This window comes from Pyxicephalus adspersus, chromosome 2 (assembly GCF_032062135.1).
Source record: "Pyxicephalus adspersus chromosome 2, UCB_Pads_2.0, whole genome shotgun sequence".
NCBI classification, from domain to species: Eukaryota; Metazoa; Chordata; class Amphibia; order Anura; family Pyxicephalidae; genus Pyxicephalus; species Pyxicephalus adspersus.
This window is the reverse complement of record NC_092859.1, coordinates 110935977-110949687: the sequence shown is the minus strand read 5'-3', so window position 1 is coordinate 110949687 and position 13711 is coordinate 110935977. Positions and strand designations below refer to the sequence as shown.

The 13711-nt window shown below is 37.0% G+C and overlaps 1 protein-coding gene across 1 annotated transcript in view; it reads left to right on the top strand.

The window, feature by feature from the left end:
* Positions 1-13711, top strand: part of EXOC4 (exocyst complex component 4) — a 233933-nt gene that overhangs the window by 19753 nt on the left and 200469 nt on the right. The window contains exons 5-7 of the mRNA XM_072399059.1: positions 6930-7036; positions 8615-8858; positions 10025-10202. Of these exons, the coding sequence (XP_072255160.1) occupies positions 6930-7036; positions 8615-8858; positions 10025-10202 (529 nt within the window). The remainder of the gene's footprint in view (positions 1-6929; positions 7037-8614; positions 8859-10024; positions 10203-13711) is intronic.

Below are 13711 nucleotides of genomic sequence, written 5' to 3'. Positions count from 1 at the left end.
AGATTTAACCGAATGTCTGGGGGAAAAAAAAGAATTAAGGTGTTGCAATGACCCAGTTCAGACTTCAACCCAATTAAAATGATGTTTTTAAAATGAGACATTAAGATAGCTGTGCATGAAAGAAAAATGGACCAACATTTTTTAAACAAAATTATGATTTCAAGGTATTGCTGCTAAAAGTGAAACTGCAAGCAATTGAATCATGGATCGTACATGGTTCTTTACTGGTGGCCTCTCCATTTTGGTTTCAGTTTTGGTTAAGAAATCATGACTTGGTGGAATTCGAGGTTAGATAATTGTGGAACCTCCTAAGGACCAGATATTTTGGCCTGTTTTGTAGGATAGAAAGAGTGTGTACTATTTTTCACAGGACAGTATTTCATATACTATCTTTAGAAAAATGTATGGCATATTTTAGCTCTTGGATGATTATATTTTTTAACTTTGTTAGTAAAGTATTACAGTAACATTAAATGTAATTTAGGACTTTTAATAGGTTGCAGGCCAAAGCTAAGAATTCCTGATTTATCCGTTCAGCGTTTGCAATATAATAATTCTTTAAAGTTGTGGTTATTTTCTTGTTACCTTGAATTTGATGGCACTACCCTCAGGAGCTGTATGAGCTTGCTTACTCTTGGCTGGTGAAATAAGTGGCTTGGAATCAAGTGGCGTTAGAAAACACAGTTTTCTGATATTGTGTGTTTGTGAGTTGTGTCTGTTTGACTGTTGGGTTGTGTCTGCTTGACTGTCATTTTTGTTTTAAAAAGCTTTTTTTCCTTGCTGACCACTAAGGTGGAGTTGTCAAGGTTTCACAGGTGTTTTAGGTTCCTGGCAGACTCACCTTGAGCTTGCTCACTCTTGGCTTATGAAACAAGTGGCTTGGAATCAAGTGGAGTTAGAAAACACAAGAGTTTAAAAACAAAAGGGCTTAAATCCTTATAGTAACCACAAACTGTAAGTAAACTTTTACAACTCTTTGTAAACCAACAAACATTGTAATTGGGAAAATAAGTGGTAGCAAGGTGGAAGGTTTGGTTCAGTGCACAGTCTGCCTTATGTATGCAAGAATGGAGCAACAGCTGTTGGTGAATACAGCTGTGACAGATGTGAGCAAGTCGCCCTTCTGGTATGTCGCATTGGGGAGCTGGAGAAGCACACTGCAACACTAAAATCAGTTGATCACCTTGATAGGGGTCTCCTGCTTTTTGAGCAGGTAGTTAATGATTTAGATGTGGAGGCTGGAGAGGTTAATCAGGATGAGCATGTAGGGAGTTGGGTTACTATAGTTGGAGGGAGTGGTACGGGCACCCAGAAAAGGAAGGTCAGTCCTTTGTTTGAGCATCCTAACATATTTGCAAAGTTATGTGAAGATGTGCAGGTGGCAGACCCAGTGGTGGCAAATCTAGATGTTACTGTTACCCCTAAAAGCCAGGAGAGCAGCCCATCTAGTAGAGGAGGGGAGGGAAATGCAGGAAGGAAATGACAAGTGGTTGTCATAGGGGATTTTATGATCAGGAGGACTGATAGAATAGTTTGTCATCTGGATCCCTTCAACCGAATGGTTTGCTGTCTCCCTGGTGCCCAGGTTCGGCATGTGGTGGACTGAGTTGACAAATTACTGGGAGGGGCTGGACAGGACCCAGCTGTCTTGGTCCATGTTGGAACCAATGACAATATAGATGGAAGATGGAGGATCCTTTAAAACCAGTTTACCCCCTAGCGTTCTAATTCTGTCAGTATTTTCATGCAAAAAGCCTAACATTTTTTTGCATGGAAATTTATTTTACATTGTAGGCTTATAATTCTTAAATTCTTAGTCATAACTCTCCAAAATATGTCCAACTTTAAATAAAAAACACAAAAATCTGGTAAAAAAATAATGAAATATGTAAAGATATATGTATGTAAAGATATATGTAAAAAATATTTCATTGTATTGGACTTAATACAGTTATTTTGTATTGAATCCAATACAAAATTATTTTAGTTTCCCACCGTGCTTTCCAAATCGACGCATGCACCAACAGCATCGGGAAACCCTGGAGAACGTCTCTGCAGAAACCGGGAAAAGATTGAAGAAGAAGGACGCCGGGGGGCGCAAAAGAAACAAGGTAAGTGGGTTTTTTATTGTTTTTGTGCGACCCCGAGTGTGACTCGGGATTACCGCTTTTTGCGAGTCACATCCCGTCCATTCGGAATCACACTAGGGATTACCGCTTAAAAAGCTAGGTTTCAAGTTGAAGGACAGGACCTCCTAGGTTATATTCTCAGGAATATTGCCTGTACCATGCGCAACACAGGAAATGCAGAGGGAGCTTAGACAGCTAAACGCATGGCTTAAGTCCTGGTGCTAAAAGGAAGAGTTTGGGTTAATTGATGGGGTCTACTGTGCTAGGGGAAAGATTTAGGGGAATGGTGGAGGGATATTTAAACTAGGACAAGGAAGGTGAGGCAGTTAAATAAGGTGGCAGCAAGGTTAGTCAGGGGTCAGCCACTAGTGGGGGGTGGATTGGGGGTAGTTGGGGGAGGGTTATGGGTAAATGTATGGAGCTTGCCATGTAACAAACGAACATTGGATTATTCAGTTCTAGTTGTAGTGAAAGACAAAACGATTTAGCAAACAATGCTGGTAAATGCAGCAATGGTTTAACGAGCCTGTTCACCAATGCTAGAAGTCTAGCAAACAAAATAGGGGAGTTGGAAGCCTTAATCAGTGGAGAGCATTTTGACTTAGTTGGCTTTGCTGAATCCTGGCTTTGTTCTTCAGATGACTGGGCTGTCAATATTCCTGGGTATATTCTCTTTCGTAAAGACAGAGTCAAATGAAAGGGTGGTGGTGTCTGTCTGTATGTGAGATGTGATCTGAAAGTGAATGTGAAAGAAGAAATTGCGGATGGAACAAGCGATGAGGTTGAGGCATTATGGGTGGAGTTGAATGTGTGGATGCATAAGGAAAATCAACTACTAGTACAGATGGAAAAAGCAGCAAAAAGTGGATGTGTTTTATTCATGGGAGATTTCAACTACCCTGACATTGACTGGAGTAATGGCACTACAGGAACAGCAAAAGGGAGGAAATTTGTGAATTTATTACAAGATAATTTTATAGTACAGTTGATAGAAGCCCCAACTAGAAATGATACTCTGTTGGACTTAGTTCTTCCTAACAATGCAAAGCTTATAACTAATGTGCATATAAAAGAGAATCTGGTTTAACAGTGACCATAATATGATTTCTTTTAATGTAAGTTGTAAACAGAAACATATAATATAATATAATACAGGAAAAAAATATAATATCATACGGGAAAAAAAACATAATAAATACTGGTCCTCTGGTTTATTCCCAGGTTTTGGCACTAGTATTTTGGCAAAATACTAGTCCTCAGGTCTGATGCCAAACATTTGTCATTCAATGTTCATGACATAAAGTAAGTAAGATACATACAAAGTATATGTAGGAGTTTTAATGTTTTTATTGCTAATAATATAAAAAAGTAGAAAAAAAAAAAAGAAAAATTGGCAAGGACATCACCTGCATCCCTTTCCACAATAATGCCCTGTCTGATCCAACAGTTAAGTTTTAGTAATTATCTTTATGTAGTCTCTCTCTCTCTCTTGTTGCACAGGGAATGAAAATAGACAATAATTATGTAAAAGCTGGTATCTGCGTAGAGCTTAGAGTTGGAATGTATTTTAGAAGCGAAAGCACTAGTAAGACTTTTTAAGTCCGGGTGAATTATCCATACCAAAAGGCATAACCCCTAGCCACTCTCGGGTGGAATTGGCAGGGAGTTTTCAAGTCTTACCTGGTCCCCTAGTTCCTGTGGTGTCCTCCAGCGATGCCTGGCATCTGCTTCCCCTGGCGATGCCGGCCGGCATCTCTGTCCCCTACATGTGAACATTGGGGATCCGAGGCCAGGGGAAGCAGATCCAGGCAGTGCGACGGTGCGGATGGGGTCGGGCCCAGGGGGGCAATTAAAATAATAAATCTTTTTAAATGTACCATTTTGTCATTTAAAAATAGTTAATATTCAGGCTGCCAGGGAGCTTAAGGAAAAGCCATGAAAGTAAATTGAGTTCAATAAATATATATTATTGTACTGTAACACATTTCCTTTTAGGATACAGTGCTTTTGTTTTTCAGTTAATATAATTTTAACCACCTGAGCGTTACACTGAGGTCTAGATTTCTGTACCAAAAGTGTTCCACTGTTTTTCATGAAATTTTTTTTTTAAATTGTAGACCTGTAACTTACAGAAATATGTCCGAACAAGGGTCTAGTAGATATTATGAATATAAAAATTGTTTGAAACACACAATCATGTAAAAAAAAAAAAAAAATTACTTGACTTACATGACTACATAAACAAATCAAAAATACTGAAAATACTGAAAAAGCAATAACTCTGTATATTGTAAAGTACTATATTATTCTAAAACACCTCCCTAGTGTGGCAATTTTTAAAACTTTGATTGTGTATTTATTGGAGTTTGTTTTGAATTATTTTGTATTTGATTGAATACGGGAGTTTGTATCCAATCCAGTGCAAAATATGAATTTGAATTTCCAAGTTATTTACTTTTATTTTATTTTTTTTTATTTTTTTGTATTGGATTGGATACGGGAGTTTGTATTCAATCCAATACAAAATGAGCGTTTGAATTTACCAGTTATGTACTTTGTATTAATTTTATATTATTTTGTATTGGATTGGATACACGAGTTTGTATCCAATCCAATACAGAATATGAATTTGAATTTACCAGTTATATACTTTGTATTTATTTTGTATTATTTTGTATTGGATTGGATACAGGAGTTTGTATTCAATCCAATACAAAATAAATGAATGAGTTTGAATTTGAATTTCCCGCACACGCGCCGACGTCATCACGCACGCAGGGAGAAGCCGAGCGGCTTTTCTTTCTCCGCCGGACGGCTTCTCGTTTCAGAAGGCACTCGGCGCTGGACGGAGAACGACGCGGGACGACCAGCGGGACCAGGTAAGAAGCCGGCCGGCGGAACACAAGATGCCGGCTGGCTTCTTACCGGTCCCGCTGGTATAGGAGAAGGCACCTGACGCTGAAGAGGGAGATCGACGGAGGACGACGCTGGAACACGAACACGACGCTGGATGAGCACAGCAGGACCAGGTAAGTGGGGATTTTAATTTACGGAAAATCTCGGGGTTAACCAAAACAGCAAGTTTTTTTAGCCCGTATGAAGGTCGGGCTTAACGGTCGGGAGGTTAATGCCTATATTATTTATTTTCCTTTTTGGCAAAGTTTAGACCTTTGTTTTTGTTCAGGATGTCATTAACATTTATATGTGTCATTTTGTTCTAAATGTTATATTTGGTGATTTTTGTAAAGGTCACATATCTTGTTCTAAAAAGTTTGCCAAATCTGTGAATTAGAACATTTTTAACTCCCTGCATTTGCTGAAATTATATTCAAAAAAGAAAGAAAATTATTTAAATAATTGATTGCCTTGGACACTTGGTTCATACACTCTTTGACCCATGTATGTTAAGTATAAAAGACATTAAAGAATAATTTAAGACTTTAAGGGCATATAGACAGGTATTAATTCTTCTTAAATGGTCCCTGATAGACCTTTGGACTGCATTGCACGTCACCACACTTTAACATTTCATAGTGTGTTACATTGTGGTCCCAAGAATAGTTAAACGTTTTTGGATCACTGTGAAGTGTTGGGCAACCCCCAAAAACTATAGGGTGCTATAGTGCACCAGGCGTTATTACACAATGTGAACATGTACTATTGCAGTGCATGTGTGTAATTGGGTCATTAAGCCCAACTAAACACAAAATAAAACACTGCAAACTCTCAAAGCAATCATATTGATTAGTGTAAAATGTCCACTTGCTGCATATTCTTTAACCCACAGGTGCACTATTCCAGGACAATAAATTGTTTTTTATTTTACCTGTCAGTATTTTTATTGCAAAAATGTATTAGGCAAAAATGTTTCAATACCAATCAAACAATAATTAATCACCATGTATCTCGCATTCCCCTGAAGAAGCCTAAGCAGACGAAATGTGTCTGAGACCAATATTTTCCCACAACGTTTAATAGTATTATCAGTCCTTTATGGCACTTTGAACTGTCAAAGCTAATTAAAAGGGCTTTTGATTAGTTCTCACTCTCACGTATTTGAAATTATAATCACTTTCATTGTTACTTGGTGAATAATTATTGTTTGATTTGTATTTAAATATTTTTGCTTAACAAAAACCCAACTTTCTCTCCTCCTATTTTTTGACAATTTGTATTATATCAAGGTTTTGGCTTAAAGTTACTTTTGATATTGTAAATACCGTTTGAGTATTTGGAGGTTACAACCTTTTCCCAGTTTACACATATTGGTCTATCAGATTGTACACCCAACTAATTAAAATATACATGCACATAGAAGTATATTTAAAGAGATATTCCAGGTGACATGTAAAATCTGTTAATTTCTAATAGTTCCTTGCAAGCTTTGCAGTTGTAGCTAAGAAACATTTTTCTTCGTTATTTTCTATAGAATTCTCTTTTAGCCCTTTAACAATACCTGACAATATCGCCTGGAGGTTTTACTTCTCAAAGCCATGTGCATTGTAACTTTTTTTTTTTTGTCTGCTGGATGAATCTCTGGTCATAATCCTCATCAGAGAAAATGAAAAGTGTTGTGAATGTTTTTAGAAATACCTGTCATGCAAAACATGTAAGAGAAAAGGGATACCTAGATCAGTCGATTGGGGAAAAACCTCTTATATTGGCTGCTTATTTATTCCAGTACTTGAAAAAATATTGTACCACAAACGGGTACATTTCATTGCCTACTTTATCAGTTTTCAAGCTAACAGTAAAACAATATCATGTAAATATTGTATGTCCTGATTTTGTTTCTTTCAGTTCTACTGTGAAAGATTCCCCAGTTCCTCTGCTTGATGTCACAAACTTGTCAACCCCACGTAGATTTATGGATAACTCTCAGTTTGGAACTCCTGGCTGTTCTTCTGGTATGTATTTGGGTTGGTAACTTGCAGCCTGAGCCTGCTTTATTGGCAGTTGATGTTTTGCACATTTATAATTGTCAGCACAGCTCACAAGTACAAACATTCAGTGCTTACACCTAATGTTGTGTTGAGGGAAACACATATTCTTTACCATTCTTACTAGTCTATTTCTGTGTGGCTGCCTGGAGGTTGGAGCTGCACGTGGACCTAATATTGGCCTTTCTTGGACAATAGTCTGCCCACATATTGGTAAATTTGTCTTTGCTTTTTTTTCTCATGTGGATACATTCAACTGTTTTTAGTTTGTTGTTGATGTCTCCTATAAACCTTATTGATGTCTACCTAAGCATGTTTCTGTCACTGTAGTAGGAGTAGTATTAATAGGTAGTATTTCAGCCTTTAAAATTGATATTATAGTAAGATTTTAGAAGGCACGATGTGATTTATGTTGAAGTGTTGCCCTAGGTTTTGGCAGGAGTTTTTTTTCTAAGACACACTTAACGTTGAAAAGGAAAAACTTTTAAAAAGTAAGTTTTTGTTTACAAATTTCAATGCCACTGCTATTAAAAAGTATAGAAACCTTTTTTTTATTTGGACCAGAATCTTTTACCACCTGTGGGAAAAAAAAACATTTCAGATTCAGGAGAACTCCTTTGTTTAACAACTTGTTAGACAATATGTTTTTCTTCTTTGCTTTCTTCTGTTTATAAATATGGGACAAATTGCTAATTAATTCTATAGCATTGGGACATTTTCTACACACATAAGAGAAATCAACTATCTTATGCCTGGTGATAGCTTGGGGTTATATGATTATGCAAATCTATTATTAATTTATAGCAATTATTTGCAAAATAAAAAGTATATCTAGATAAATAAGTATTTGCCTTTGATACGCAAAAGGTTTGAATTTTAGTATGAATACTTCAGGTATAGATTTGGCTTAATGACATTTCACTAGATAATTCACTGTTCTTCGAATGCCAACAAGAAACTCAATTACAAAAGCAATTTGTATGACTGGAAATTGGGACCTGCACAGTGTCATTCTATTTGTCAAGTTTCTCTCAAGCATCTTCTCGAGGTAATTATTCCTTCACCACACAGAATTTGTTTTTAATCTTTAGTTGATTTGTTATTGCTTCTGTAGACAATATATTGTTCACTTCTGACTATTTTATTTGGCTTGAGATACTGGCAAGCAGATACCATATATATTTTGTGTTAATATGTGTATACTTATCGTTAAAGGTTTAGTTCCAGAGTTTTAGAATAGGTTTCTGAAGGATGTGTTTTTATGAAGAACACTTCTACTCTGACATGGCAGACAGCTGAATCAGCTGGTAGTAACCAGGTGCACTGGTTAGAGAGTCTTGCTCTTGCATAGATAGCATTTCTTGATGGCAGAAGTTCTGCACAGCTGTGAACACTACTAGTACTCAGTACATTCATGATATGTTGACACTGATTTAACATGCAACTTTACTTTTTGGTTTATTTGATGTAAATTTTTTGAAGATGATTTCTGGTTACTGTGTGTATCTGCACACTGATCTTTGGTTGGTTGATTCCCATTTTTAGTGAAGGAGCTTAGTCTTCAAGAGATAAAAGAAGATATCGATTCTGACCCTGAGGAGAACAGCATTGTGTTTATGGGAATTCTAATCAAAGGTCTGGCAAAGCTGAAAAAGATACCAGAAACTGTGAAAGCTATAAAAGAACGCCTGGAGCATGAACTAAAACAGATAGTAAAACGCTCCACTACTCAAGTGGCAGATAATGGCTATCAAAGAGGGGAAAATGTGACTCAAGAAAATCAGCCGAGGTATGAAAACCTGCCAAGGTATTAAAACCTGTGAATGTGTAGCTTAACATTTTTGGTTTGTTCACATCTGTCTTTCCTCCATTTTTTTCATGGCATTTTCGTTCTAGTGATATCTATACTAAATGAATCTCGTTCTTGCCTAAAAAGAAAAAAAATTAGTTGAATGAAAGTTACCAGCAAAATTATACAATTTTTGGAAGACACCACACATGAACACATGACTGTGGCTGTGTAATATTGTTATGTTTTGTTTTGTGCATCTTTTTGTTAACTTAAAAACTGGCTTTTAAGAGAGTTGGGGAGGGTTTGTACCTATCACTTTTGGGTCTGGGTCTCAGTTACAGAGATTTATCCCATATTCTTGTCTTTCTAACTAACTTTGACGGAACACTTAGTGAGGATCACTCTCCAACAGAAATGATAACTGAAAAAAATAATAAAAAATAGAAAACGAATAATTGTAACAAGGCAGAAACAATGTGACCAGCTATCTAGGATTTAGGTTGCATAAGGTAGCAGGTGTTAATAATGACAAGAAATTAACACAATTGATTTGGTAAGGCTCTCACACAGTGTCGGTTCGTGTGAAGTGTAAATTTCATTGATAGGTCAAATTCAACATACTCACTTTTAGTTCAGATAAGACACTGCTAAACTTGTCTTTTTTTTTTCAGCAATAGGAGCAGATAGACGTGTAAACAGAGCTGAGCCTTCACCTTTGGTTGTTGAAATTTGAGAGGAAAATGAGAGTGTACAATAACTCTTCCTGACATAAACTCATTCAATGTAAAAACACAATAGATTTGAAGCTTTTGGTCAAGAACACTTTATGCTTTTGGTGACTGAGTTGAGGAGTACCAGTCATTTCTAATCATATCACCCACTACAGCTAACAAAGAAAGGATGAGGAGCCCAGAGGCTGTTGTCACTCAGCGAGTTTGTAGAATTATGATTTGTTTTTCACATCTCAACTCTTTAGCTTCCCTTTTGTCCTCTGATCTATATCTTTAATAGTATAGATATATAATTTAAAGTTTATTCTATCAATCCTATATCACCTGCTCCAAGTTTACCTTTGTTTTTGAAGATTGCCAGCAATAGGGAAAATAATTAATAATTGTAGGGCTTTATCTGGAGCTGTTTTGTAATGACTACTCCTTTCCTAGGCTCCTTTTGGAACTTCTGGAGCTGTTATTTGACAAGTTTAATGCTGTGGCTGCTGCACACTCAGTCGTTTTAGGACATCTGCAACAGACTGTGGCTTCCCCCACAAGTCAACAAGATGGCGATATTAAGCTATATGACATGGCTGATGTCTGGGTAAAAATACAGACCGTTATTCAGGTAAAACCTTTATTACAACATATATAAAGCAGTATTTTGCTGTTGTTTGTATATTTGGGTGTCTAATGTTTGTAGGTTTCCTATGTTTATTTCTTATGTAGTTGATTGCAAAATTTTGGAATGCAATCAATTTTGTTTTGAATATGAGCTAGCTGATTGTTTAAGCGATTATAAACATGTACTACGAACATTCAATGCCTGTAAACAAAAGTGTAAGGCAGTATATGGGCTTGTGATGATGGCATTAGTTTGAAATCCATTTGAGCTGATTCAAGCAGGTTTTGCCTACTTTTATTTTAGACTTGTATGGGAATAGAAAAACCATTTGAAGCAAAGAAAAGCCAGCCAACAACAAGCAAAACACACAAATTATCAGCTTCCAAATACCTCATAATACTCTGAAAATACATGTCACCTTGTGTGTTTTGATTGATCACTTTTCACTGTGTCAATAAATTTATTGTATTGTTCACTGTGTCAAATAATGTATGTAACAATAATAGTAGTAACCACAATGTCCTGCATGATCATAATATTTTCTTAATAAAATACTGTTTGCAGTTGCTGAAATAATCTTTCTTTATAGTTATTGATAATTGTTGGTGTTTTATCCATCAGTACTGAATTTTTTTGTAGGTTTTTGACTCCATGGCTCTCATTTATTAAAGCTCTCCAAGGCTGGAGAGGATACACTTTCCACAGTGAAGCTGGGTGATGCAGCAAACCTGGAATGGATTTCCTAAAAGTCATTCCAGGTTTGTTAGATCACCCAGCTTCACTGATAAAAGTGTATTCTCTCCAGCCCTGGAGACCTTTAATGAATTGGGGCCCACATGTGGACCACTGGGGATCTATTTTTAAACTTTTGTTTTTAAATTTTGATTCATATATATATATATATATATATATATATATATGAATATATATATATATGTATTTTATAAAGGCTGTACTGACAGCTCAGCTGATACAGTTGGTTAGCACCGTGCGTTAGGGAGATATGGCCCACCAATGCTAATGAGACCTTCTCTGCAGGAGAGGCTTTCTAATATAGGACAGGTTAATGCTTTATGCTGTTTTATCACTTAGTGTGGCAGTAGCTGTTTCTGTAAATGTTTTCTTTTTTTAATTAAACCCTAATTTACTTAGAACAGTATTCCAATGTTCTTAATTAAAGCGATTACTTTTTCCGCAAGAATTGCATGTGGAATACAAATTGCAGGATGTTTTTCAGACAAGCACAGGTTGTCATTTTTATTATATGCAGTCTCCTTATTCAATTTCTTTCTGAAGATAATTGGCTTTAATGTACTCACTGCTGCACAAATCAAACCTTCTTTGTTATTTATTGCAGCAGTGTTGGGAGCTGCTGCTTGTTTATGTTCCATATTTGTGGAGAATGAGCATAAAAATATGGTATGCCATAGCAATATAAAGTTCCAGAAACATCCAGGAAACATATTGCACATATTCTTTAATTCTTCTATTTTTACTGTAGTAGTACTGTAGTTATTTTAGGGTCAGTTCCTAAAAAATATTTGTTTGCCTGCTGCCTTTCAAACAGTGTTCTGTGAAATAGGTATGTAGAAAAAGTAGGTATTTTCCTTCTTAAAGAGTAACAAAAAAATACATTCTAGGCAGATTTAAATGCACATATTGACTTAATCATGTCAATGTTACAAATAGATTTTATTGTTTTAATCCACCCAGCATAACCGAATTTGCTTTATTACCAGTTTACTGTAAACTTCTCTGTACTGTAGTACTTGGAGAGAGGGATGGACAGGATTAGCAGCCAGATAGGTTCTGCAGAGGTGCTGACTAAATATTATGACAGGATTGAAGAGTGAGAAAAGGGTGATGTCTCTTGGTGGAGCTTCTTTGTTGTCAGAAGGCTACAGACATGTTCCTTTCCAAACTGTGCTTCTACAGCTGAGGTCAAGGGCTTGGCTAAGCTGTCTGGCAGAAACATGTGAATATATTTCTATTGGATACACATAATTACAATTTCTTTGTCAGATATACACAAGTATTCAGTATTTTCTACTCATAACACTGATCTAACCCCCCTCTAATATTGCCGACCTGTAACAAGGACATTTTAGAAATTCTTTGGGGTTGATTTATAAATATTCCACCATGTCATTTTTTTTTTTAACAAAAATGAAGCCAAATGCAGAAGCTATGTGTAATCAAAATAAAGTATACTTCATGATTCAATTGATTTTAGAACCACTATTAGACAATATAACTTGAAGTACAGTGTTCTCTCTAAGCAGAATTTGCTGAGTGGATGTATTGGCAATTTTCACTTGGCTGGCTGTCATCAGACAGCCACACGGAGAGAGAGAGAGAGAAAGAGAAAGAGAGAAAAAGAGAAAGAGAGAAAGAGCTGTCAGGGAGTGTAGGCAGTCTGCCAGCTCTGCTTGCAAGATTTGAGATTTGGATTTGGAGATTTGTACAATGTATTGTTTACTTGATTTGTATCTTTTGCACTTGAAACCTCTTCCAGTTTTCACTTTGCTACAGTTCAAATTATTAACTATTTGTTGCCCTCAGCATGAACCTTTTGTGTGCCAAGGTCTAGGTTTGCTGTTTAACTCCCCTGGTGGTATGATTAAAGAGGATTTTTAAATGTAAAAGCGGTACATTTAAAAATCCTCCTAATTTTAAATGTCCCGCCAACCTGCCTGCACGGTCCCGCCCTCCAGTCACGCACTCTTGAGCAGATCCTGGCTGGCATCTGCTTACCCTAGCCTCATGTCTCCAACGTTCAAACGCTGGGGATGCCAATCTTGGCCGGGCACCGCCAGCTTGCACAGATGCCCGGCCGGCGTTGGCAGGAGAAGAAGACACCGGCATCGCTGGAGGACACCACAGACCTCGCTGGAGGGCGCTGCGGGCACTGCTGGAGGACACCGCTGGAACAGGGAACAAGGTAGAAGATTTAACCTCCCTGGAAATTCCTCCTCAAGTGTGGCTCGGGGTTACCGCTTTTTACATAGAAAATCCACCCCGAGCCACACTCAGGAACACCGCCAGGGAGGTTAAGAGCAGATTCAAAACTGCAGTTGGAGCCAGCAATTTTGCAAAAATGGTTAACAAATGAACAAATACTTGAGATTTTAGTCTCTTTTTCTTTTCGTGGTTTAAGGTATCGGCATTTAAGGGCTAATGTGAACTAAGTGCCCATTATTGCACTACATTGAATACATTTCTTAGAAGTGATTACTTTTTACAAAACACAAGGACACTAGGAAGCTCACAATACAGGGGAACTGTACAACTGGGCCACAATACAAAGATGATGGAAAATGGTACATACTGAAGGGCAGGAATTAGAAAGTTGAAACAAAATACAGTAGATCCCCTCTATACTGCAGTTTATACTTCGTGGTCGCATTATATATCGCGGATTTTTGCTACTCTGTGGTGGAAAGTGCGTGCTGAGAGGAGGAACCAGTCTGAACAATTGGAATGCCCTACTCATTAAATCTAAATGAATGGTG